Genomic DNA, 27,919 nt, shown 5'->3' on the forward strand with positions numbered 1-27,919 from the left:
GCAGGCCCGGAGCACCGGCGAGCGGCGGAGGCCGGCCGGGCGGCGGCCATGGACCGCTTCGTGTGGACCAGCGGCCTCCTGGAGATCAACGAGACGCTGGTGATCCAGCAGCGCGGCGTGCGCGTCTACGACGGCGAGGAGAAGGTAGGGCGGAGGCCGACCCGCCCCGTGGGCCCTCGTGCTGGGCTCGGTTCCACCTCGCCCCTCGCCCGGGGCTCCCGGCCTCGGCCTGGGGCCCGCGGCTCCCAGCACGGTGGACGGCGGAGCCTGGGGCGTGGGCGAGCGGAGGTCTCGGTGGGCTGGAGCCCAGGACAGCCCAGTTCCGCCTGGTGGCGAGCGCGCCACCGGAACGAACAGCCTTCCCCGCCCGCCTGCTGGATGGATGGGTGATGATTTATTCAGGGCTTAGCCGCTGTCCCTTGCCCGAAAGGATTTCCGAAGGAGATTGCGGGGGCCAGCCCCTTGCGATTTTCTGTTTGCTTTGTAATTTCTTTTAAGAAGTGGGTTTGACGTTTCGGGGTTTTTTGTTTGTTTGTTTGTTTTTTAAGAAGTAATGCGGTTAAAAAAAAAAAAAAGAAGAAGTAATGCGGTAAGACCTTGCTTTGTAAGGCAAAGCTTAAATTGTTAAGACGTGGGCTTGCAAATAAGAGAAATACCGAATGCAAGTATTTAGTATTTTGTACATACTGGAAACTACAAGCCGTCCTATTCGGAATTTAAAAGTACCACCTGAAAGCAGGAGTGAGGAAAGAGCTTGCGTTCCCCAAAGCACTTTTAGTTTCCAGTTTTCATTCCGCCTTCCTCACTCAGTACTTGGATACACTTTTTCCTGGTCAGTGCTTACAGCTAACTCAGGTCCCCTGACTCAGGATATTTTTCTGTGGACTTAGTGCTACTGCTGGTTTTGAGCCTAGCTCTTTCGCCGCAGCTGCTTAAATAAAGTTTGATTTACTTTTTAAGTAGCTTAGATTATTCTGGCTTTGAGTAGTAAATATAAACCAGCCTAACTAGTCCTTCAGGAAGACCCCGGAAGGGACCTGACACACAATTTCTTCACTAGAGCAACAACCTTTCACATTTCCTCATGCTTGTTGATTGACACAGCAGTGGGGGCATACCCTGGCTTGAGCTTTAATTGTATGTGCTAAGCTCCGATTTCAACAAGATAAAATGCAAAGGTTCTTAGCCAGAACAGTCCTGATCTAAGGATACGTCATGCACAGTCAAGCTAACAAAGCATTTGTTTTGGAAATGGGAATTTATACTAATTAGCAAAAAAAGAGATCCTTAAGGTATAAATTCAGTTGTTTTGTGTAAATCAGATTATCCAAGACACTTAAAATTAGGCTGAATTACATTCTATAAGTACTTGAGCATTACTTTTTATTTTAAACAATTTTCTTGTTTTAATTGTGTGTAGGTGTGTATGTGTCTACATGTGGGTGTGTGCACATAAGTGCAAGTGTCAGCCTAGGCCAGAGGGGTCAGAGTCCGTGGAGTTGGAGATAGAGATTGTTGTGAGTTGCCATGTGGGTGCTGGGTCTTCTAGAGAAGGAAGCAAGTCTCCTAACTGCTGAACCATCTCTCCAGGTCTCCTAATCCCAATTTGAGACAGGGTCTTTCTGTAGCCTTGGCTGTCCTAGAACTAGCTATGCAGACCGGGCTGGTCTCGAACTCATAGTGTTGGGGTTAAGGATGTGCACAGCTGGCTTTTTGCTTCTGACTCAGGGGAAAACAGAGAACAAATATTGGTTAAGTACAAGTAAACAATAAAAAAAGGAAAGAAAGAAAAAGAGAGAACTTGAAATAATCAGTAGCATCTCTACCAGAAGTAATTACTTTTGCATAGCACATAGGTTTGATATAAGCATGATGCGTGAAAAATTTGCTTTTTAATGTAATAAAATATAATACATTATAGTGTTGTTAACAGAATATATAATTTTGATGTCTAGTTATTTCAGAATGATACAAGGCAGGTGGATCTCTGTGAGTTCAAGGCCAGCCTGGTCTACAGAGCAAGTTCCAGGACAGCTAGGGCTACACAGAGAAGGCCTGTCTCAAAACAAAACAAAACAGAAATGAGGGGATGGGATGGGGGGATGAATCAAGGCTGGCAAAGTGGCTCAGTGTGGGAAAGCACCTGCCAACAGCAGCCTAAGTGTGATCCTCGGGTCTCAGATCTTGGAGCACCAGCTCCTGAAAGTTGTCCTGACCTTTGTGTGTATGCTATGACACTGGGATATTCAGATAGCTATACACAGTAAACAAACAAATATATGTAGTAAATTTTTTCGAAGTTGTATAGAATGATACTTAATAAGGATCCTACTGGTTGCTTATTTAATATTCTTTTCCTGTTTGAGAATTTCTTATAAGTGTATATTGTCATTTGATCAAATTCCCTCCCCTTCCATTCTTTCCCCATCCTATCACTTTTCCCTCCTAACTTCATGGTCTCTGTTTTTCAAATCTATCGAGTCCACTTAAGTACTACCAATATGTGTATGGTTGTAGGATCATCCACTGGAGCCGTAGAGCCATCCCATCTACTGGAGCTGTAGGCCCTATGAATATAGTATGTATAAACCCAGTGATGAGTGTCTGTCGATGTGTTTCGTAGTGTGTGATCTGCGCACTGAGCTGTAGGAGCATCCCATCTACTTTGTTGCTTGTTTCTGGTGTGCTGGTGTTTGTCCTTGTATCTCCTTCAATCTCACAGTAAGGGAATAGGGTCATGATGACATCCCAGCCATGGAATGTAAAAGGGCCATCCCATCCACGGAGCATTAGGGGCCATCCCATCCACTGGAGTAGTAGGGCCATCCCATCCACTGGAATATTAGGCCTCAATCCACGTGGAGCGTAGGCCACCCATCCCTGGAGCAGTAGGGCCATCCCATCCACTGGAATAGTAGGGGCAATCCCATCCACGGAGCTGTAGGTGCCAGTCCCATCACTGGGCAGAGGGCCATCCCATCCACTGGAATAGTAGGGCCATCCCATCCACTGGAGCATAGGGCATCCCAGCCACTGGAGCTGTAGGGCCATCCCAGCCAACTGGAATAGTAGGGCCTCCCATCCACTGGAGGAGTAAGGCAGCCCCATCCACTGGAGCCGTGTAGATCCATCCCATCCCTAGCTGTAGAGCCATCCCAATCCACATGGAAGCGTAGAGCATCCTATCCACTGGAGCGGTAGGGCATCCCATCCCTTGGAAGCAGTAGAGCATCCCATCCACTGGAGCAGTAGGGCCATCCCATCCACTGGAGCTGTAGGGCCATCCCATCCACTGGAGCTGTAGGGCCATCCCATCCACTGGAGCAGTAGGGCCATCCCATCCACTGGAGCAGTAGGGCCATCCCATCCACTGGAGCAGTAGGGCCATCCCATCCACTGGAGCTGTAGGGCCATCCCATCCACTGGAGCTGTAGGGCCATCCCATCCACTGGAGCTGTAGGGCCATCCTATCCACTGGAGCTGTAAGGCCATCCCATCCACTGGAGCTGTAGGGCCATCCCATCCACTGGAGCAGTAGGGCCATCCCATCCACTGGAGTAGTAGGGCCATCCCATCCACTGGAGCTGTAGGGCCATCCCATCCACCTGAGCTGTAGGGCCATCCCATCCACTGGAGCTGTAGGGCCATCCCATCCACTGGAGCTGTAGGGCCATCCCATCCACCTGAGCTGTAGGGCCATCCCATCCACTGGAGCTGTAGGGCCATCCCATCCACTGGAGCTGTAGGGCCATCCCATCCACTGGAGCAGTAGAGCCATCCCATCCACTGGAGCTGTAGGGCCATCCCATCCACTGGAGCAGTAGAGCCATCCCATCCACTGGAGCAGTAGGGCCATCCACTCCTGTAGAGTCATCCACTGGAGCTGTAGGGCCATCCACTGGAGCTAGACAAGCAGTTTATCAACAGGTGGATGTGAAATGCTCTGTGCATACTCTTTTCAGCTTTCTTTTCTTACTTAAAAAAAAAAAAAAATCAGTCTATAGACCATACCATATTTTATTGGTTCTCAGCATACCTTTCACATTTTCATTATTTTGAAATCTGGATGACTAGCCAGGCATGGTGGTGCATGCCTTTGATCCCTGCACTTGAGAGGCAGAGGCAGCTGGGTCTCTCTGATTTTAGGCCAGCCTAGTCTATGTATCAAGTGCCAGCCAGGACAGTTAAAGCTACACAGTGAGACCCTGTCTCAAAAAACCAAAAACACAAAAGCAAAAAAACCCCTGGACTGTTGCTGTAGTCAAGGGCATCCTATCCGATACGCTGGAATGCACAGTCCCCATTTTACTGAATATTCTAAGTGCACAGCCTCTGTTGTTATTTAACATTCTAGTCCACCACTTGGGGATCCATTTTCCTCCTGATGGAAGTTTGAATTTTTCCCTCCCATTTGCTTTCACAGACATCAGCAGATGACCTCGTCAATCTCACAGATAAACAATAACTTGTATTTGTATTTGGCGTACTGCTCCAGGCATCAGCTAACGGGAGTAGACGCCATCTGTGGTTTCTGTGAGCCTCGCTCATTTTTCTAGTTGACTGCAGGCTGTTCTTTGTCTTGGTGTGAGCTGCAGATATTTCCCCCAGGTCTGCCATTCCTTTGGTCTTTGCTGTTCATAGCTTGTACCATCAGTGGTTTATGGATGAACATCTGCATATAATTGAGGATTTTTTTTTCCCTCAATGCCAGAGGGTTTGATAATGCCTTTTCTATCTTGAGATTTTTTTTTTAATATGTCATTTTCCTACTTTTTAAATAACAAGTCTTCATTTTTCTCTCCTTTTTAAAAATAATTTATTTATTTTTATTTTATGTGCATTGGTGTTTAGCCTACATGTATGTCTGTGTGAGGCTGTCCGCTCTTGGAGCTACAGATAGTTGTGAGCAGCCATGTGAATGCTGGGAATTGAACCCAGGTCCTCTGGAAGAGTAGACAGTACTCTTAACCACTGAGCCAGCTCTCCAGCCCCCCATTTTTTCTCTTAAATATTTGTTTCCTCTAATTTGTTGTGGTTAAGTGTGTCAAGTGTAAGTGCCAGTAAGTGAACTTCTACCACTGTCTCTTCTTATGTATTTATATTTATATCTGGATTGTCTTTTATAAAGATAATTTTTAAATCTATACACGTATTATGTATAATCAAATCTCATTGTAACAGCACCTGAACGGTTTTATAGAGCACTGGGGGAGGGGGGCTGGTGAGAGATGGCTCAGCAGTTGGTAGCACCACTGATCTTCCAGACCACCTGTTTGCTCCTAGCACAGCTCACACGGCCTAACTCCAGCTCCAAGAGCCTCAGCGCCACCTTCTTGCCTTGGCAGACACCAGCGGCCACATGCACACAGACGCACACTCACATGCGCACTATTGTCCCTTAACAACGGGTACTTTGCTTCTTTCTCTCCCTCCCATTTCCTCACCCTTCCCCCCCAGATACTCATTGTTAACTGTGCACGCATTTTAGACCCTTATTTTGGTACAGATGTGTACACACACATATAAAGCACATTCTGTTGGAGAATTTCATTCTGTGTAATAGACTCCAGATTCCTTTTCTCCCATCAGCTCGGTCTTAGCAGTCTATGATAATGTGTGAAGTTCTACTTCATTATTCTTTTAACTTTGGGATGTGTGTTATACTGTAGATATGTTTTATTTAACTATCCCTAATTATGCATCTAGATTATTTCAACGTTTTCCATAGTTGTATAATGGATATATATGCATATGCACATATATATGTATGCATATATACATTTATATCCATTACAGAATTATATATTATATATAGCTTATCTTTAGAGGTATATAGCATTGCTTTTTACTTTGTAGTAAATCTTATTCTAAAATATTTAATATTTTCATATTGTATGCTTCTTGGGTAAGGAAATCTGGATAATATGATATTGATGTTATTTATTGATCTTATCATTTCAGATAAAATTTGATGCTGGGACTCTTCTCCTTAGTACACACCGGCTGATTTGGAGGGACCAGAAAAATAATGTAAGAGACAGCTTTTAGCATCTGATCTGGGTTGTGTTATTTGTGCCTTGCAAGTGTGACTTGGAACTGAGTGCTGGCCTTGTCGCTGAATCACACCCTCAGCTCCCCCATTCAAGATTTTAAGCTTGCTTTCTTTTAGACAGGGTCTTACCCTCCAGCCTCATCTGACCGTGAACTTACTATATAGACCAGGCTGGCCTCAAGCTCAAAGAGATCCACCTGCCTCTGCCTCCTGAGTGCTGGGATTAAAGGCGTGCGCCACCACGCCTAGTGTGTTATGGGTTTCGTTTGTGCACCATGTGTATGCAGTACCCACGGAGGTCATAAGAGGTCTCCGGTCTCTGAAACTAGAGTTACAGGTGGTTGTAGCTGCCATGTGGGTGCTGGGACATGAACCTGGGTCTCCTGAAAGAGCAGCCAGTGCTCTTAACCTCTAAACCATCTCTCCAGTCTCTCACCATGAACGTTTAGTACCAAGATGAGCTGTAAGCCATAATGTGTCCTTTGCAAGAGTGCTAACTATTGCAGTACCTGACTTTTTGTCCTGAAGAACCATTTCTCCCCTCTAAGGGATGATATTGCCTCCTTTGATGCTGCATTCACTGGTCTGCTAATGCTGTGCAATTATTTTAAAATTACTTGCAGAAGAGAAATTGTTAGACGATAATGAGGTGCCCTGAAACTAGATGTTGATGAACTGGCTTTGGTGTAGCCTTTCAGTTCCCATATAAAGAGGTCATTTAGTCAGGGAAGGGGAGAGAAGCTTGCAGCGAAGACGGGCCTGACTGGTAAGTGACATATGCACACATAGAAATGCTAAAGTGAAACTCACTGGGACCCCTGAGATGGCTCGGCCAGTAAAGATGCTTGCCTCCAAAACTAGGGACTCGGCTTCTATCCCCAGACAACACATGGTAGAATGAGGGAATTGATGTTCGCAATTTTGGCCTCCATACATGCACCATGGGGCTGTAGCCTGCATGGGTGTGCATGCTTGTGCACACACAAGCAAAAAAAAAAAAAAAGTGAAACCTATTAATTTGTGTAGTTAATGGATATTAATAAAAACAAAGCTAGTTTTGAATTCTTTGACCTATTATATACCAGTCATGTATAAAGATTTAAATTAAATTTAACTAATTTTTTAAACAAGGTTTACAGTGTTGCCTTGCCTAGCTTTGAACTCAAGTGGTCCTTTTTACCCTCCCAAATAGTTGGGATCATAGGCATGTGCTGCTTCATATGGACTTATAAACTACTTTAAAATTTATATTTAGTAATAAAGCTATATTAGTATTTTCTCTTAAAATGCATATACATGTGTGCATATCTGTAAAGTGAGAAATTATAAAGAAGCAGAAAAATCACCCATATAAAATGCATTTCTTATAATTGTTTTGATTTATTTGATTTTTGTTTTTCATATAAGAAATATTACAACAGACTTTTTTCTCATGTAAGTTCATTTTGATTTGAAACTTTAACAGTGCAAATGGTGAATTACTTTACATGGGATATAGATCACAATTTACAAAGAAGATATTAAAAATGTTTTCATAAATTTTACTTGAAAAAATATACCATCTGTAAAAACAAAGGTAGTTATAATTGTTTTATTTTACTTAAAATGCTTTATTATTGGTTTATTTATTTACATGTGTATGCTCACATGTATGTGCATGAACATTCTGGTACCCAGGGAGGGCAGAAGAGGACACTGGATTCCCTGAAGTTGCCCAACATAAGTGTTGGGAATTGAACTGGGTCTTCTGCAAGAGCAGCAAGTACTCGAAACTGCTGAGCCATCTCTGCAGCCCTGTTTACTTTTATTGTTTGAGACAGGGTCTCACTGTATAGCCCAGGCTGGTTTTGAACTTATCCTCCTGTCTCAGATTCACAAGTACTGAGGTTAGATATGTATCACCACCTGGTTTAGTCATGTTTTATTTATTATTATTTGGGGGGGGGGGGAATGTCATACCACTATGCACCTGTAGAGGCCAGCGGATAGCTTGCACACTGGTTCTCTCTTCCACCACGTGAGTCCCAGGGACTGAACTCAGGTTTAGGATTTGGGGCAGGCGCCTTTACCCACTGAGCCATCTTGCTAGTGCTGTGCTTGCCTTTAAGACTCTTCGTATGTCCTCCCATGCACCAAAAATGCCAGCACAGAGTTTTATTTAAATGCTCCTTACGTTTATTAAGGTCATTGGAGGTGTTGCTGGGGTAGAGCCCTTGCCAGGCGCGTGCCTTGCTGCCCAAGCGGAGAGGGAACAGTTTTTAAGGAGCACGGTACTCCAGTAATGGTGGACTCCATCTTCTGACACATGTAATGGAGCTTCTGTTGCTTCCCCCGCAGGAGTGCTGCATGGCCATTCCCCTGTCGCAGATCGTGTTCATTGAGGAACAGGCAGCTGGAATCGGGAAGAGGTGAGGCCTAACAGTCTTTATTCACAGAAACCATTTCCTGTCACACTATTGGTCAGTAGGTTCTTCAAGGTTATTTTTCTACCTATGTTCTTGAAGTCTGAATAAAGTGGTAAGGTCTGCTGTAATATCCCTGGGTTATAATAAATGGTCTGGCCCTGCAGCTACTGTGTATATTTTTACACCCACCCACCCAGTCTTTCATGTGTGTGTCTGTTAGCATGTAAACTCAGGAACACCTCATCTGAGGGAAAGAACTGTTGATATTGGTAACCTATTGATGTTGATAACTATTGGTAACCTATGGATACTGATAACTGTTGGTAGCCCTATCCCTGTAGGGTCACTGCTGGGTCCTTCCGTCATTGTTGTGGTTCCTAGGTGTCACAGGTGGGTAGAACTATGGTTGTTCCCCAGTACATTACCTTCTGGTACCATGGAAGCTAGTTCTCAGGAGGAGGCTTTAAAGTCAGAAGCATCTGGGACCCTCCAGATCATGTGTCTGAAGTGCGTGGTGTCTTCAGCAATAGGACTTATCACCCATCTCTGAGAGACAACTAAGGGCAACCGCAGCAGCCTATTCTATTTGGAAAGTATTTGATAGCTCCAACCAACACCCCAAAGCAGGCATCTCATGCCTGGTGTGGGGGGTTTTGTTAGATAGTCAGTGGCTCTGGAGGGAAGTGTTGTCAGCCAAAAGGAAACATTTCATTTAAATTGTGTGTGTGTGTGTGTGTGTGTGTGTTGTGTATGTGTGTGTAGTGTATGTGTGTTTGATGTGGTGTAGGGGGACTGTGGTGTGTGTGTGTGTGTCTGTGTGAAGGGTATGGTGTATGGTGTGTGTGTGTGGTGTGTATGTGTGTGGTGTAGTGTATATGTGTTTATGTGTGTGTATGTGTAGATATGTTGTGTGTGCTGTGTTGTACATGTGTGTGGGGTGTGTATGTGTGTGTGTGTGTGTGTGTGTGTGTGTGTGTGTGTGTGTAGACAGACTTATACATACTGTAAGTAAGTTTGGATAGATAATAATACAACTTCCTTTGTGACTTTTCAGATATCCTTCCTGTTATTTTTGCCATCCTCCCTCCTCCTTTTTATTGACCTCCCTCTACCTCCCTGACTAAAGCCACTGGCCCCCATGGGTCCCGTCTTCTCCTTCACGACAGTTGCAGCCCGCTAGTCCAGTCTCTTCTCTATTCCTCCTCCCCGCACTTTGGTCCCTTTTACTTCCCAGGTTCCTACAGTTACTGCCGGATATGTTCTTATACTGAAGAACCCGAAGACGTTAGGAGGCCCCGATGAGAGACAGCTTGTGACATTTGTCTCTCTGGGTCTGGGCTACCTCAGTCAGTATACTTTCTATACTCTCCTGCCAGGTTCAAGACTGCGTTTATCTTTACAGTTAAATAGTCCGCAGTGCACCTGCACCACGTCTCCTTGTCTATTTCCTGGTTGAAGGACGTGTAGTTGTTTCCGTTTCCCAGCTACTGTGAACAGAGCAGCCATGAGCACGGCTGGGCACCTGTGCAGTAGGATGTCAAGTCCTCTGGACGTAAGCCATGGATGCTGTAGCTGGGTCACATGGTAGTTCGGTTTTAGCTTTTTTTTTTCCCCAGAGTGGCTGCACCACGTTGCAGTCCTGTCAACAGTGAATGAGGCGTCTTTCCCTATGTCCTCTCCAGATTCGTTGTCAGCTGTTTGCTTATCTTGGCCATTCTGACTGGAGTAAGATGAAATCTCAAAGTTGTTTGGGTTGCATTTCCCTAATTGCTAGGGGAAAAATGAACATTTTGAGGGATATTTCTTAGACTTTTTTTTTCTTCTTTTGAGAACTCTCTGTGGTTTATTGGATGGGTCCTTTGTCCTTTTTGATTCCTTTTTTTTTGAGTTCTCTACATATTATGGGTAGTAATCCTCTGTCAGATGTAGAGCTGACAGTCTCTCCCGTTCTCTGTCTTCCTGTTCGCATGATTGGTTCTTCAGCTGTCGTCAACTGTTGGCCTTGATTTCTGGGAAATGGAGTCCTCTTCAGAAAGCCCTTCCCTAGCCCATATCACAGAGGGTACTGTCTGTGCTTTCTTCTAGCAGTTTCAGTGTTTCCAATTAGGTTTTTGATCCGTTTGGAGCTAGTTTTCATACAAAGTGTTGGGTATGGGTGTAATTTCATTCTTTTGTGAGTGGACATTCATGTTTTCCAGCACTATTTGTTGAAGATGTTTTCTTTTCTCCAACCTTTTTTTTTTTTTTTTTTTTACATCTTCGTCAAATATTAGATTGCTGAGGTTATAAGTACTCATGTTTGGATCTTAATTTTGTTCCATTGGTCTACATGTCTGTGTTGGTGTCAGTACCATAATGTCTTTATTACTATGGCTCTGATATATATACACTTATAAATGGCTCTGTAAAGCGCACGTGTATACACACACACACACACACACACACACACACACACACACTTATTTATTTATTTATGTTGAGATCTGGAATGGTAACCTCTCTAGAACTGTTTTTTTTTTCCCAATATTTTTATTTTTATTTTTATTTATTTATTTTTTTTTTGAATTTTTGAGACGGGGTTTCTCTGTGTAGCCTTGGCTATCCTGGACTCACTCTGTAGACCAGGCTGGCCTTGAACTCACAGAGATCCACCTGCCTCTGCCTCCCGAGTGCTGGGATTAAAGGCGTGTGCCACCATGCCTGGCTCCCAATATTTTTATTTTTGTTCTTCAATATTTTCTGAGCATCTTGGCTCTTTTGTGGTTCCATATGAATTTTAGGATAGTTTGGGTTTTTGTTTGTCTTGCTTTTCTTTTGTAGTGCAGAATGAGATGGGGCCTTTGATTGAGATTTTGTTGAATCTGTGAATAGCATTGGATAAGATGGTCATTTTCACAGTGTCCATTCTACCCATCCATGAGCATGGGCTCTTTCCTTTTTCTAGTGTCTAGAGGTAGAGATGTGGGGACTGGGGCAGGGTGCATGGAAGGGAGGACCGCGTAGGCCAGGCTAGACCACAGGGAGGCGTGTCCGGTAGTGTATGTTTTGGTCCTGAAGCTGGTGGTTTCCCCTGACGGGCAGCAGCTCCTCTCCTTAGGGCAGCAAGATTGTGACATGTTTTCACTGTTGGGTCTTCTAGATCACTGTGGCCTGAGTGGCATTTTCCAACAAAGGAGACTTTGGAATGTTAGTTTTGGGTGGGGTTTTACTAAAATATCAACCGGTTGGTTTTACAGATAACTTCTCCTATGTTGTTTTCAGATGAGTAAGGTAGAACGCTTTGGCAGGAATCACAGCTCCTAACCTCAGTGTCGACTCTGTACGAGGGAAGCCTAGTCACAGGCCTCTCAGCATGTTACGACCTTATTTTGAGTTCATTTCTAAAACCATGCTTTTATTTCATTTATACAGCTGATGACATTCAGTTCATATCTTATGAGGTTTATTTTTGCAGGCTTTAATGATCCTAAATATAAATTAGGTAAGAATGTCTTTTTAGGAAATTCTTTGTTTTTATATGAGTGTAAGAGAGTCATTTGAACAACTCTGAGATTCCATCTTACACCCATCAGAATGGCTAAAATCAAGCATTCAAGTGACACCACATGCTGGCAAGGATGTGGAGAGAGAGGAACACTCCTTCATTGCCGGTGGGAATGCAAACTAGGACAGCCACTTTGGAAATCTATCTGGTGCTATCTCAGAAAACTGGGAATAGGGCTTCCTCAAGACCCAGCTATTCCACTCCTTGGAATATACCCAGAAGATGCTCCAGCACATAACAAGAACATTTCTCAACCGTGTTCATAGCAGGCTTATTCATAATAGCCAGAACATGGAAACAACCTAAGTGTCCCTCAGTAGAAGAATAGATAAAGAAACTGTGGTATATTTACACTATGGAATACTACTCAGCTATTAAAAACAAGGAATTCCCGAAATTTGTGGACAAATGGATTGAACTAAAAATGATCATAATGAGTGAGCTAACCCAGAAGCAGAGAAACTCAAATGGTATATACTCACTTATAACTGGACACTAGCCCAAGGGGCATGTCCCATGAAAGTCTTCACCTACCAGGAAAGTGGGACAGAGGGGAGAACATCCTATTGAGACTCTAGGTGAGAAAAATATAGGGATAGGGAAGTAGGTGGATCCAGAGGGTCCTAGAAACCTACAAGAGGAACATTATGATGGGTGGATCTGAGCCCAGGGGTTCTGATTGATCTAAGGCACCAACCAAGGACAAAACGTGCAGTCATCATCAGACCCCTACCCAGATCTAGCCAAGGGACAGAATATTCTCCACAGTTAAGTGGAGACTGGGGACTGACTTTCACAGGATCTCTGGTGCCCCATATTTGGCCATGTCCCTTTGTTGGGGAGGCCCAATGGCACTCGGAGGAAGGATAGCGGACTACCAAGAAGAGACTTGATACCCTAGCACCATATTCAGGGGGAGGAGGTCCCCCTCGGTCACAGTCATAGGGAAGGGGGATTGGGGTGAAAGCGGGAGGGAGGGAGGAATGGGAGGATGCATGGGATGGGATAGAAAATGAGATGTAGTATGAATTATTTTATTTTTCAATAAAAATGTGTTCTAAAAAAAGAGAGTCATTTGAAATATAAAAGAAGTTTGAAAAATAGTGTTTGCTGTGGTGGCACATACTTTTAATTTCAGCACATGGGAGGCAGAGGCAGGTGGATCTCTGTGTTGGAGGCTAGCCTGGTCTACATTGCCAGAGCAACATGGTGATATCCTGCCTCAAAACCATACTTAAAATAAGTAAATAAGTAAGCAAATGAAAAAGTATAAAAACAGAATTAGTGAGCCAGGTGTGGTGGTGCACACCTTTAATCCCAGCACTCAGGAGGCAGAGCCTGGCGGATCTTTGTGAGTTCGAAGCTAGCCTGGTCTACAAAGTAAGTCCAGGACAACCCAGGCTACACAGAGAAACCCTGTGTCAAAAAAAGCAAAACAAAACAAACCAAAAGCCAAAATAAACAAACAAAAAACAGAACTAGTGCTTTAAAAATGTTATATTTTAAGTGTTAATAAATATAATATTTACAAAATAAAAAAATATAAAAATTATAAAACAACATCTTTGTTGTTTTGTTAGTGCCAAAATCGTGGTTCATCTGCACCCAGCTCCTTCTAACAAAGAGCCCGGCCCATTCCAGAGCAGTAAGAACTCCTGCATCAAACTCTCCTTCAAAGAGCATGGCCAGATTGAGGTGAGCTTCTTTAGGACTACAGCTGGACGTGAGCAGGGTATGCTGTCTGTTAATGTGGTAGAAGACAGTATTATAAAAAAAAAAAAAAAGGAAACGTTTTGTGTTTTGATCCTCATCAGCATGTGACAAGCAGGAGTGTGTGGCTACATGGCATTTGAAGCTACTGCGTCTGGCTTGTCCCTAATTTTTTTCCTTATAGTTTAACTAGAGAAATTAGCCCTGTGTGTGTATTTTGATTTCTTTGTGCTTTCCGAAGCCAGTCCTAGAAAGCAGCTTTTGGCTTCCTTTGATGTCTAAGGAGTCTAGTTATTGATGACCGAACAGAACTTTATACTAAAGGAATGCATTAGCAATATGAATATGGTGGCTGCCACTTGACTGACTCGCGTTTGCACGTGTGCTGCAGTTTTACAGGCGTTTATCAGAGGAAATGACACAGAGGAGATGGGAGAATGTTCCAGTTTCTCAGTCATTACAAACAAATAAAGGGCCCCAGGTAATTTTAAAGCTATTTGTAAATGTTCTATCTTCCTTTTATTTGTGTTCTTAAGGCAGGGTGACCTAGAACTTGTATGTAGCCCCGCTGGCCTCAGTCTTGAAGTGATCCTCCGGCCTGAGCCTCCTAAGTCCTGGGAGGACAAGTGTGAGCCACAGGGCCCAGCTGAGTCAATGCTGTCATTGCTGCACTTAAGTACCCTTCAGAAGACTCTGGCCAGGGTTGGGGAGATGGCTCAGTGGTTAAGAGCACTGTCTGCTCTTTCAAAGGACCTGGGTTCAAGTCTCAGCACCCACATGGTAGCTCACAAGTGTCTGTAACTCCAGTTCCAAGGCATCTGGTACCTACATACCAATGCATATAAAATAAAGCTAAATAAAAATTATATAGAAGAAGAAGAAGAAGAAGAAGAAGAAGAAGAAGAAGAAGAAGAAGAAGAAGAAGAAGAAGACGACGACTCCTCCTCCTCTGGCCATAAAGTGGCACACGCCTTTAATTCTAGTGCTTGGGAAGCACAGGCAGGAGGATCTCTGAGTTCAAGGCCAGGCTGGTCTACACAGTGAATTCCAGGACAGCCAGGCCAAATAGAGAGACTGTCAGAAAAAAACAAAGAAGAGAAGGAGGAACTCTTTCTGATCACAGAATTGTCAAACAAACAAACAAACAACAACAATAACAAACAGTAGAATTCTTTTTTTTTTTTTTTTTTTTTAATTTTAGCTTTTGGTTTTCTGAGACAGGGTTTCTCTGTATAGTCTTGGCTGTTTGTAGACCAGGCTGACCTTGAACTCACAGAGATCCACCTGCCTCTACCTCCTACTCTACTTCCTACCTCTTACTGCTGGGAATACAGGTACGTGCTACTGCACCCAGATGAGTTCTAATTTTTTAAAAAATAGATTTTTCTATAAGTTAGTCTGAATCTATAACCCAGCTGTGGCCAGGCATTCAGATGTGAAAAAATAGCTTAATAGCTTGTCAAGTACAAGAATTTTAGCTACAGTTTTTTATACATTTAATAAATTAGTATATATCTAACATATGATAGTTCCCCAAAGAATAAAAAAGAATAAGAAATTTAATTATACCTAAAATACAGAGAAAGCCATGCATGCCATTGATTATATATTTATTTTTTCCTTTATAGTTGAAGGTCATTGTGTGCAACCAGAAATAGACAATGTTTTGAAAGGAAGCTATATGTCATTGTATGCTGTTGTCTGTGTGGGCTCTTTCCCACCCTTGAAAACTCAGTGTAGTTTACAAAAGGTTTTGTTTCCTTCCTGTTTTCTATATTTTATGAGCTACTTATTTTTTCTATTGTTTTTTTTTTTTTTTTTTTTTTCCCAGCCAGGAAGAGTAAGAGCTGTAGGAATTGTAGGTATTGAAAGGAAACTCGAAGAAAAAAGAAAAGAAACTGACAAAAACATTTCTGAGGTAATCCCTAAACATCCTCTTACAGCTTTGGCGGCTTCCAGTCTGTAATATTTCAAATATTTTTAGTTTGCCTAAAGCTCCCTAGTCGCCTTTTTTGTAACAGATCTATCTCACCTTGGCATATCTTAACATTGTTTTTCTTTGTGTTTACACTTACATAGTGGGTTTCGAATAGTGAAATGTCTCTTATTTATATTCCCTTTTCTGTAGGTTGTTGTGATATTCCAAATAAAGTTCTTAATTTATAAAAACACTATTCCATTTTAAGAAAGAAATTATTCCATTTTCCTGGATTCTCACAGCTCAAAGAATTCTCCACAGACATTATATTCTGCACAGACACTGGTTTATTTAGGAAATAGCTCTTGTCCTCCACACCGTGGATCTACACGAGGACCTGTGGCTGCCGTGATGGTGCACAGGGAGGCAGGCGCACTGGTGCTATTGACATGTGACACATATCTTGTGAAGAGAAAATTCAGGATCCTTAATGCCTGCTGGGGTCAAGGCAGGCTTGTTAGCAGAAGGAAGATGGAATCAAAGGCCAGAAAGATGAGTAGGTGTTGGCAGCACCAACAGGGATGAGAGAGGCCCAGGTAGAAGGGATGGAACGTGCACTGTACTGAAGCAGACAAGTCAGACATGTGTGAGTCATTCATGAAATGAACAGCCAGCATACTGCTGCAGCCAGTGCAGACCAGTGCATGGGTGCCTGGGCTTAGAACAAGTACCCTTTTCAGTTCCACACAATTGAAAAGATAGAGCATTCTGTAAACTCGAGGACATAACAAGATGGGAATGTGCATCTATCTGTCATTAATTTTTAGTTTACATCCCTTCCTACACTTTTTTTTTTGATAGCTTGCTGAGTCTATAGTTTATAATAATAGTAATAGAAATGAGCCAGGTGTGGTGGCTCAAGCCTTTAATCCCAGCACTCCAAAGGTAGAGGCAAGCAGATCTCTGTGAGTTCGAGGACAGCCTGGTCTGCAAAGCAAGTCCAGGACAGCCAGGGCTATACAAAGAAACCTTGTCTTGAAAAACCAAAACAAAACAGAAAAAAAAGCAAGGAATCTTTTGTTTGTAATTAACATGTTTTATAGCCAATTCTTATAAGGCACTGTGGTATTTATACTTTTTTTTTTTTAATTACAAGTGATAAAGGATGTATTCTGTGTACACTCAGTATTTTATAATTTTTTTCTCTGAAAATATGCAATAGTGATTTCTTATACTGTTTTTACTTAACAGCTTGTATAGTCAGTGTACAGATCCAAATTTGTACAATGTATCTTTATTGTAGTTTTGAAAACTAGGTTGGTATGTGATTTAAATGTTAGAATTGACTCAGTTTCCTAGCTGGTACCCGGAGCCTCCCAACAAAGGGCTTCCTGCATCTGCTGGCCCTTGCTGATAAGAGCCCCATGTTTCAGCCTTTGTTTATCTGAGGAAATTCCTGTGAGGTGTGTGCATGTTCCTTTTGTTCTCAGTGTTAGCTTGGTGAGCTGCCTGTAAGGATCTTACACGACCATTCTTACAGTATTCTTTGAACAAAAGAAAAAAAAAAACCATGCTTTCCTGCGGATTGGCATAGCTGAGAAGAGCCACTGTTATGTGTGTCAGACCACCGTGTGGACTGGGTTTTTACTTAGTGACAAGCTGCTTGATTAGTTTAAAAGAAAAAAAAAGAGTATCTGTGCACATCACTCAGTTGAGAAAGTAACAGTGTATTTTCGATAACCTGAGATAATTTATAGAAACATATCTGATTCAGTTTGAAGAAGCCCTTGAGGTGGACATTCGCTGTGATGGTTCCGTTTTAACTGTTTGGGTGGCCCTTGGGTGCTTTGTGTCCAGGAGCCACTGCATACAAAACCATAGGTGTCATGGTTCAGCATTCAGAGATGAAGGCTCGGACAAGCCACACCTGCATTTCAACCAAAATAATTATGTCTAAAAAAGATATTCCTGCAGCTGGGTGTTGCCATTTTCAACCTGGAAAGCTGTCTTACAGTCTTTGGGTTTTGATCTACTAGAAGGGGAAAAAAAACAGCGACTTTTTATTCTGTGTGTATCTGCGCGTGCGTGCGTGTGTGCGTGTATGTTTGTGAGTGTGTGTGTTAGCAATGGTACAACCCAGGACCTCCCAAATGCTAGAAAAATTCTATCACTGAACCATGCCCCAGATTCAGATTTTCTTATATGTGTCCAAGAACAGTAAATAACTATCTATGAAATTTTTAGTTGTAGTTTGAGGAGGTTTACAGTTGCTTAAAGTAGATTTTTTAAAAAATGAGGTAGGTATGTTGCTTATACAATTAATGATAAATTGATATTTGAAAGAAAATCTTATATTTGTATCATTGCTTTAAAACATTTTAATTCTCTAAAAATATTGAGATGTAAACTTCATTTCTCATTTCAGGCCTTTGAAGACCTTAGCAAGCTAATGATCAAGGTACATGTCTCATATTGCACTCGTGTTTAGTCATAATGATCTTGAAAGTATATTTTCTTAGATGGGCCTTTGTCTTTTTTTTTTTTTTTTCAGGCCAAGGAAATGGTGGAGTTATCAAAATCAATTGCTAATAAGATTAAAGAGAAGCAAGGTGATGTCACAGAAGATGAAGTAAGGAAGGGTTTTTTGTTTGTTTGTTTGTTTTTTAATCTGTAAAGTATTGGACACCAGATAGAATGCAGTGATGTCCTTGTCATTCACCAGTTCTCGCTTCCTCCCACTGAGTTTTGCCTGTAGTTTCTGAAAATATGCTTTCTTCCAAAGAATTTCTGGTTTTGCTATTTATTTATTTATTTATTTACTGGGGCAAGCTGTGCTAGAAGACACCTTGCAATAATTGGTCCTCCCTATTCTACCATGGAGGTCCTGGGCATTGAACTCAGGTGTTCAGGTTTGGTGTCAAGCACAGTTGCTCACTGAGCCATCTCTCCAGCCTTGCTTTCTTAATGTACAGTTTTGTTCTGGTTTTTTTTTTAAACACAGTATTCTGCCTGTATGTGTGCCTGCATGCCAGAAGAGGGCACCAGATCTCATTACAGATGGTTGTGAGCCACCATGTGGTTGCTGGGAATTGAACTCAGAACCTTTGGAAGAGCAGCCAGTGTTCTTAACCTCTGAGCCATCTCTCCAGCCCCTTGGTTTTTTTTTGTTTGTTTGTTTGTTTTTGTTTTGTTTTGTTTTCGATGTAATGATTTTATTTCTTGCATGCAAAAATACTAAGGAGAAACTACATCATATTCTTTTTTGCCAGTTCTACAAGGAATCAAGATTATTTCAATGTTCTTTCTTACAGTATAGAAAATAAATCTATTGAAATGTCTAAAGATTAGCTGTTTCATACATATCTGATTTTGATGTCTGCTTTATTAACTTTGGCTATAATCTAGTCATATCCATTTTTTTCTTTCTAAGTTTTTAGTTTTAGCATTTGGCTAGTATTAAAAATAGCATAATTGTTACCTAATTTTTCTCTCATAAAACTTTGAAAATAAATAGACTGAAAGACTGGGGTAGAAGGAAGGAGAATAGCTCGCTGTCCTCAAGGAACAAGTGTGAAGGTCACTGCCTTGTGGCTCACAGCGTGAAAGCATAGCAGAAGGCATGGTTACAGAGGGACAATACAGCATCTCGTGTTCGTGATGAGGATTTTCCGGTGTTGTGAGGAGAGACTGACTTTGCCGTCTGTTGATGCGCTTTTCCCTCTCTTATAGACCATCAGGTTTAAGTCCTACTTGCTGAGTATGGGGATAGCCAACCCAGTTACCAGGGAAACCTATGGCTCAGGCACACAGTACCACATGCAGTTAGCCAAACAGCTGGCCGGAATACTGCAGGCGCCTTTAGAGGTAGGTAAACCAAATCCGAGGAGGCTTTCAAAACTTGGCTCAATTATTTTCATGTCATCAGAAATCTCAAGAGCCTGTTTGTTTGTTTTTTTTTCATGCTATGGTTAACGTTAAATGACATAGTTTTTCATCCGGGAATATTAAATTAGTTTAGTATATGAATTAATTAGGTTTTGAATGTAATCTTCAAAATTGCTCTCAATTTCCATTTCAGATGTTTATACTTTTTAAAAATCTGTTTGATTCCAGGCATGGTGTCACACGCCTTTAATCCCAGGACTCAGGAGGCAGAGGCAGGCAATCGCTGTGAGTTCGAGGCCAGCCTGGTCTACAAAGTGAGTCTAGGACAGCCAAGGCTACATAAAGAGACCCTGTCTCGAAAAAAAAAAAAATCTGCTTGATGAAAAGTTTTCCTGTTTTCTTACTTCTTTTTGAAGCAACTGGTAGTTTACCCTACAAGGTATAGTTTGACTGACTATGTTGTATTAACATGTTTGTCATCCTATGCATTCCCTGTAAACTATTATAAATACAGTTTTTGTTTTGTTTTGTTTTGTTTTTTGAGACAGGGTTCCTCTGTGTAGCCTTGGCTGTCCTGGACTCACTTTGTAGATCAGGCTGGCCTCAAACTCACAGTGATCCGCCTGCCTCTGCCTCCCAAGAGCTGGGATTAAAGGCGTGCGCCACTACACCCGGCCTAAATATGAGGTTTTTTTTTTTTTTATCAAAGATTATTTCATAGGGGATGTTGTACATTTCTATCAGTAAGTATGTAGTATCTATCAATCTACATTTGTAAATGTATTCACACACACATATACACACACATACACACACACACACACACACACATGCATAGCTAGCTAGCAGCCATTAGAAGTCATTACCTAGATGTTATTTCATTAGAACCCTGCAAAATTACAGTATCACTTAATTGTGTACTTTCTTCCTTTATTAACTGAAATGAGTTAGAACATTAAATGCACATTAAAACTTGCTAGCATTTAATGACCCTTCCTCGGAGAGGCGTCAAGCCGCCAGGCCACGTGGCCCTAGTACCTTCCCAGCTCTCCTGCTGAGCACCAGGAAGGTTCTCCAAAACTTCATCCTAGCCTCCTTGCACTTGCCCGTGGTGGGGGTGTCTCTAGGCTTGTCTGTGGGAACATTTACCCGCTCTGTTCTCTGCCCAATGTCCACAGTTCATCAAGGCTGAGGATTTTGACAGAGGACCTGAGCCCTCTGATCTGGTGTTGCCTCATCCCACCCTTCCTGAATTAGCCAAGGTGATGCTTGTTGCCGCTCACCTTGCGGTGACACATGCTGCCAGCATCCCTCTGGCCTGTTCGATGGTTCCAGTGCTCACTAGTGTGGCTGTGGCTCTGGCACACAAGGCCCCTGACTTCTCAGACCTTTCTTAATCTGAATCATGTGTCTGGAGACTAAGTCCACTCCCTGAAACACAGTGTGGCTCCTCTCCTTTCATTTAAATGGTTTTTAAGTCTGTAGATAGAATTGGAAATACCGCGAAGCACGCGAGTGGACTCTCTTGTGTATAAATTCTTCTTTTTAAAGGAAAGCAATGTTCTCATGTGTGATCTCACTCAGGTTGTGATCTCTGTTGAGAAGTGCTTCATGCTGCTTCTCTCTCCTGTTTCAACAGGAACGTGGAGGAATCATGTCGCTCACCGAGGTGTACTGTTTAGTTAACCGAGCCCGGGGAATGGAAGTAAGATTGGCATATTTACATGATTTTGTTTGGTTTGGTTTTTTGAGACAAGATTTCTCTGTGTAGCTTTGGCTATCCTACACAGGCTGGCCTCGAACTCACAGCGTTCCCCCTGCTTCTGCCAACCCCACGGTGGGATCACAGGCATAAAGGTAGACCTCCTGCTAGTGAGTACCTGTTGAGGAAGAGTGTGAACATCAGTGCTATTTTCAGAAGCAGTGTGGTGAGAGAAAAAAAAATGTTCTCCTGGGGTCCAATAATAGATTCTGTTCCTGGTTTTGCCTGTTGTACTTTGCTGCCTTGGAGCTCAGTCTTTTGTTCGTTTGTTTTGTTGGTTTTTTGGCTTTTTGAGACAGGGTTTCTCTGTGTAGCCCTGGCTGTCCTGGACTTGCTTTATAGACCAGGCTGGCCTTGAATTCACAGCGATCTGCCTGCCTCTGCCTCCTCAGTGCTGGGGTTAAAGACGCGCGTCACCACGCCCAGCTTGGAGCTGAGTCTTGTTACCTTAAAAGCAAAGATTTGAAGTGAGCGGTGCCCAGCAGTTCTACTGTGTTTGCATCGTAGAATGCAAGCTTTTCTCTGTGGTGTTGAACTCTTTGACACTGACTCAGCTGGATTCATTTCTTTGTAGATAGTGCGGAGACAAAGCACCTTACTCCTTTGGCTGTGTATCACTGGGCGCTGTTCTTCTGTTCCCTTTGCCCAATCATACCTAGTGTGTCGACCTCTGAGACTCTTCCCCGGTGCTTGTAGTGCCCCTGCAGTCTAGTGCAGACTTGTATAAGCAGTCACTTCCATATGACTCACCCAAGTCCCACACCGTCATCCTGTCATCAGGATGTATGTATTTTATATATATATTGTCATCTGGCACACCCGCCCTGTTACCCCACTTATCCCCTGTTACTCATTGAGGTAGCTGCTTTTACTATCCTCACCTTGACGATAACTTGGGGATGAGGAAATTAAGGTGTAAATAATTTGATTGAGGTCACCTAGAGACAGTGGTCTGACCACTATTGTACTTAGGCTTGCCTGCCTCTGGAGCCATCCCATGTGACTCAGAGCTACGCTTGTGTCTGCCACAGTACTGACTTATTAAGGTTACACAATTCAAAATGAAGGCTGCTAGTAGCCACATGAACAGTTGTGAATTACAATACAAGTCTCCAAAGGTCAGTGTCTCCAAAAGGCTTTGTTGTTACTGTTTATTACGAACAGTGCTGGAGCTTGAACCCAGGGCCTTACACATGCTAGGCAGGAGTTCTGTTACTCAGCTATGTCAACAGCCCGTTTCCTTTTTTGCTTTTGATGTGGGTCCTAGAAATTGTGAAGTCGTGCATGCGGCCTTCACTGCACTTTTATCGGACAGTACTGCCGGAGTGAAGACTTGGCCTTCTTTGTTCAGTCTTCTTGCTACACTCCTGGATAGATAACATTTTCTTTTACTTTATAAAAAGTGTTTTACATTTTATTATTAAAAAAACAAACAACTTGGAAGCTGGGTGCGATGGTATATGTGCTCCTGTAGGCCCGGCGCTCGGGAGGCAGAGGCAGGCAGATCTCTGTGAGTTCGAGGCCAGTCTGGCCTACAAAGTGAGTCCAGGACACCCAAGGCTACACAGAGAAACCCTGTCTCAGAAAACCAAAACCAACCAACCAAACCAAAAGACCCCCCAAACCCAAGAACTTGGAAAGAAAAACATCACATACCAAAACTAACTGCACCCAAAGTCTGTACACCTCACCAAGCTTCTTTATAGTTAGAACTGGCATTCAGAATGGAAGCTACCAGGTTTCCCATTGGATGTTACACTTTCAATATCAGCATATTTTATATACATATCCACATCAAAACCAAAAATTCTACGACAGAATGATAACTAGAAAAATAATTAGCTTTTTATGCTCTCATACTTTGTGTCTGTCACTTACATTCAGTTCTTTCTCATCCCCTTTTGTTTGAACAAGGAGAGCAAGCCTTTCTTGTTCTCCTTCCTGTTAAGTGGTGCCCACATGTACATTATTTTATACATACATACACACACACACACACACACACGAACTACACTCTATTGGCTAGCTTCTACATATGAGAGAGAACATGTAGGGTTTTATTTTTTCTGAGAATGTGTGACTTCAGTTAATATTATACACTGAGTCCATCCATTTTCCTGCAAAATATTTTACTTTTTTTCTTTAGAGCTGAATAATATTTGATATATATATATATATATATATATATATATATATATATATATATATATATATATATATATATATCAACGTTTCACTGTTCACTCATCTGTTGATGGACAACTTGGTTGAGTTCTTTGCTATAGTGAATAAAGCAGCAATAAACAAGGGGGTGCAGATGGCTTGTGCAGGGCGTGGAGATCTCTGGGCACATGCTCAGGAGTGCTATGCATCATCAGCTTCTTATTCTGATTTAGTGATTATTACGGTTCATAGGACCACGCCACTGCTTTGCAGTGTAAACTGGATTTCTTTTCCTCACTAGTTACTCTCACCAGAAGATTTAGTGAATGCATGCAAGATGCTGGAAGCACTGAAATTACCTATCAGGTAAAGGAGTTTGTCACTTATAACCATTCATCTGCACAGAGGAGACCTGAAGTCACCCAAGCTTACCACTGTGCATGGCAAGCCCAAATGACATCCTCTGGAGATTATGCAGTATGTGACCTGAGTTTCCCTGGGATGCCAGCATCTTCTTCCTCTGGCCTTCATCCTATCAGGATGGGTGTGTCCTGGTGTAGATCTTATTCAGATTCTTGTGACTTCAGAGAGGAGACCAGACTAGCACACCTTAACCTTCAGCAGGACACGTGTTGAACTCTGGGTTGCATTTTCCTTCTCCTCAGCCTAACAGCACCCCGACATGTAGATTGTAGTTCATAGTTTCATTGTCTGTTAATTCTTGAGTTCTTTAACTCTGTCATAGTTACATGTGATCATATGGCTTAAACATTGTTTGGTTGTCCCCACGCCTGGCCATAGAACCTAGTAGAACGTGGTTTGCTTCTCTGGGCTTGAACATCCTAGCTATATCCACACTTGATTCTCACATCTGTGCTTTCAGGCTCCGGGTTTTTGACAGCGGTGTCATGGTGATTGAGCTTCAGACCCACAAGGAAGAGGAAATGGTAGCCGCAGCCCTGGAGACGGTATGTGAACCCTGTTTTCTTCCATCCTTGTTAGGGCTTGCCACAAAGAGCCGAACGCGTAGCAACTCGAGAAGCAGGGTTTACTGTGGAATTTAGCTTTGCTAAAAAGTCATCCACAGGCTTAGGGGTGTATGGCTGACGATGATATATTCTTTTAATCAGCATTCATAGTATTGTTTTTGAAGTCTTGTCCCGCTCAACATCTTTCTTATCATCTTTTTTTTTATTATTGAAATAGACTCTAATCTTGTATAAGATATCCCCACCACAGTTTCCCCTCCCTCCACTCCTCCCAGCTCCCCCCACATGTCCTCTCCACCAGGTCCACTCCTCCTCCATCTCCCTTCAGAACAAAACAGGCCTCCAGCAGACAACAACCAGAGGTGCTCGCTTTCCTGTTGACGCTTGGCACTGGGAACAGGTTCTCAAGCCACACCCTTTACTGGACCTGATTACAGACTATGAGCCCCTACCAAAGCCTGTGATTCACCGTTTGCTATGCTCCTTTTCAGAACACAGAGTAGTTTTTTGTTTGGTTGGTTGGTTTGTTTGTTTGTTTGGTTTTTCTTTTTTTTTTCTTTTTTTTTTTTTTTTTTTTGGTTTTTCGAGACAGGGTTTCTCTGTGTAGCCTTGGCTGTCCTGGACTCTCTTTGTAGACCAGGCTGGCCTCAAACTCACAGCGATCTGCCTGCCTCTGCCTCCCAAGTGCTGGGATTAAAGGCATGCACCATCACCACCTGGCTCCGAGTAGGTTTTTCTAGGCTTTCGTACACTGCCTTCTTACATCATGGACAGCCTCGTGTTGGTATGTAGCCTCTGCTCTGTTCTGGGTCCATCATCTTTTGCGGAATGGAGCAGTCTACATTTAGTTCTATGACACCAGAGAGATGACTCGGTGGTTAAGAACACTTGCTCCTGCAGAGGACCTAGGATCAGTTCCCAGAACCCTCATGGTAGTTCATAACCATCCGAAACTCCAGTTCTAGGAGAGCTGGCCCCCTCTGTAGGCACCAGGCACAAGTGCGGTGTACATCCGTGTAGGCAAAACGCTCATACATGTGAAAATAAATCTAGAAAAAAAATTAGTTTTATAGCGACTATTTGGATTCAAGTAGAAAATCCTGTCAAACATTTCCTGCATGTGCTAACTGTATATTCCTCTAAGTGTACTAAAATACTTACGGTTGGTTTCTGTTGCTGACTGTTTTGGGTTGTTTTGTTTTGTTTTCTGCTGTCTGTTGCCACTAGGTTTCAGAAAGGGGATCTTTAACCTCGGAAGAGTTTGCCAAGCTGGTGGGGATGTCTGTCCTCCTGGCTAAAGAAAGGTACGCGAGCTCCTGCCCTCGCTGTGGTATGTGATGTGTACGCACGCGAGCTCCTGCCCTCGCTGTGGTATGTGATGTGTACGCACGCGAGCTCCTGCCCTCGCTGTGGTATGTGATGTGTACGCACGCGAGCTCCTGCCCTCGCTGTGGTGTGTTGTGATGTTTGTGGATGAGCAGAGCATCATGGGTTTTTTCTTTTTGTTCCCAGGCTGCTTCTCGCAGAGAAGATGGGCCACCTTTGCCGAGATGACTCCGTGGAAGGCTTGCGGTTTTACCCAAACTTATTTATGACACAGAACTAAGAATTTTGTATCTGAAATGCGTTTTGTCTATGCGCTTGCATTATGCCAAGGTCATATGACATTGAGCTAAGAGATAAAACCAAATAAACCAAGACTTTCTTAGCACTTCACAGTATAATATAAAACTTTTAATCTTTCCCTAAAATCATGGTCTCAGAAACTTATTTAGGGCACACATAGGAAGATACAGGAAAATGAATATGAATAGGAAAAAACAGGAAAAAGAATATGAGTGTGCGTCTGAAGCAAAGCCATAGCTGTATAGAGCTCCTGGGAGGTAGCTTCAAACATGGTGGGTGTTAAGTTGATCCTTGAAGTTAGGTCCTGGGGGAAGAAAAAGTCAAGTTGCATGTTTGGGTAGATATAATCATTTTGCTGTGGCCAAACTTCACTGAATTGTATATATTTTTCTCTGCATCCTATGTGCCATCTTTGGGACATTCATGAGGGAAGTAATAGCTCCACTGTAGTTTCAGAACGACAGCACTGAAATTAAAAATCAAACTGTAGGTAGCCATACCAGGCTTTTCCTTCGGGCCTTTGGAAGCCGCCTTAGGCATGTCTCTACCAGACCAAAGAGAAGGGAGAGAGAGGGCTAGGGCCTGTCCAGCTCACCTGAAGAGCACTTGCCTTGGGTGCAGAGGCCTCGGCCTTCAGACCTACCACCCAAACAGTGGGGGAAGAGAGCGTGAGGAGATGTTATGCCCTTACTCCTCAATTAGGGTCTCTTTAGTTTTTAAGCTATAATTTCATGACTGGCATCTTGAAATACTGCAAGCAGTATCATTTTGTTTACGAAATGTGGACTTTGAAACTGAATTAAAAAGCTGTATAGACACACCCAAAGCTGTAATTATAAGTCGGATAGTTAGATAGTTCTGGAAAGGGCATTAACTATATAGGACCTTGAGTGGTGAAACAGGAAATGAGAAAGTTAACAGGTCACCTTTCTCCTCTCACAAGGAGCCTCAGCACTCAACTGCAAACATATTGTTATCATTTTCCAGCCATATACCTTCTTCTATGCATGTTGTCCGCTGTGTGGAGAAAGCTCCTGACTAAGCCAGACTGGTTAACATCACCCACAGACTGCTGGAGCTTTTAGGCAGGCTGCCTGCCTTCACATGCACAGCATGTTGACATTACCTCAAACTCAGGGAGCCCATAGGACAAAGGTGACCACCTTTCCGAGGCTGAGCTGCAAGTGGAAGGGTCGGAATGGTGGGAGCTGGCAGACTCTCTCTGGAGGAGGTGGAGGGTACTGCAGATGGCCTGTGGAGAAGTGCCACTGTCCTCAGCTGCAAACCAGGGAGAGCGATGCCTGACCCCTTCCTGGGAGGTGGCTGTCATTGCCGCTGCCCTCCAGGATCATGACAATGCTGTGGCCAAGGCTGCCTCCTTTGGTGTTGTTTTTCAAATCTGCCACTGACATCTCCCCTAATCTCCTCATTGTTTATCGCAGGTTTACTTTAGGATTAAGTCCCTCTTGGCTACCCAAATCTTCCAGGGCTTGGCTAGACCCTTGTGCCAGTTTATTAGTGTGTTTCACCTCTCTCTGGGCTATACATAGTCTGTCACATGTCTCTGATAGACTCTCTCTCTCTCTCTCTCTCTCTCTCTCTCTCTCTCTCTCTCTCTCTCTCTCTCTCTCTCTCTCACACACACACACACACACACACACACATCTTATCTGAGTAAGTTTCTTAAAGTCAGCAGGTCACTGATAATCTCTTACCAGTTGTGAGGCTGTAGGTCGCAGGAGCTGCCGGATCCAGCGCTAATGGATTGGGTTCATCACAACAGACACATGATACATTTGTTTATTCAGTGTAGCAGCAGGTTAACAAAAATGGAGCAGGTGTCTCATTTGTAGAATGTGAATAAA

General features: G+C 43.0%; 1 protein-coding gene across 1 annotated transcript; it reads left to right on the forward strand.

Moving 5' to 3' along the window:
• Vps36 (vacuolar protein sorting 36 homolog) lies at positions 1 to 26,232 on the forward strand. Its single transcript, XM_051169738.1, has 14 exons — positions 1 to 144; positions 5,962 to 6,030; positions 8,390 to 8,460; positions 13,582 to 13,696; positions 14,103 to 14,192; positions 15,543 to 15,629; positions 18,055 to 18,087; positions 18,181 to 18,258; positions 19,359 to 19,493; positions 21,154 to 21,219; positions 23,741 to 23,805; positions 24,323 to 24,407; positions 25,656 to 25,732; positions 25,941 to 26,232. Exons 1-14 carry the CDS (start codon positions 49 to 51, stop codon positions 26,032 to 26,034), a joined length of 1,161 nt encoding a protein of 386 aa, XP_051025695.1. The 5' UTR covers positions 1 to 48; the 3' UTR covers positions 26,035 to 26,232.
• Positions 26,233 to 27,919: the final 1,687 nt, after the last annotated feature.

Source organism: Acomys russatus, chromosome 27 (genome assembly GCF_903995435.1).
Source record: "Acomys russatus chromosome 27, mAcoRus1.1, whole genome shotgun sequence".
Lineage (NCBI taxonomy): Eukaryota > Metazoa > Chordata > Mammalia > Rodentia > Muridae > Acomys > Acomys russatus.

Excerpts from the sequence above, each read along its gene's own strand:
- Vps36 (XM_051169738.1), top strand. The coding sequence starts at position 49 with ATGGACCGCTTCGTGTGGACCAGCGGCCTCCTGGAGATCAACGAGACG. Across the intron at positions 13,697-14,102 it reads AAGAGCATGGCCAGATTGAG|TTTTACAGGCGTTTATCAGA; the intron begins GTGAGCTTCTTT and ends CGTGTGCTGCAG. Across the intron at positions 21,220-23,740 it reads ACCGAGCCCGGGGAATGGAA|TTACTCTCACCAGAAGATTT; the intron begins GTAAGATTGGCA and ends TTTCCTCACTAG.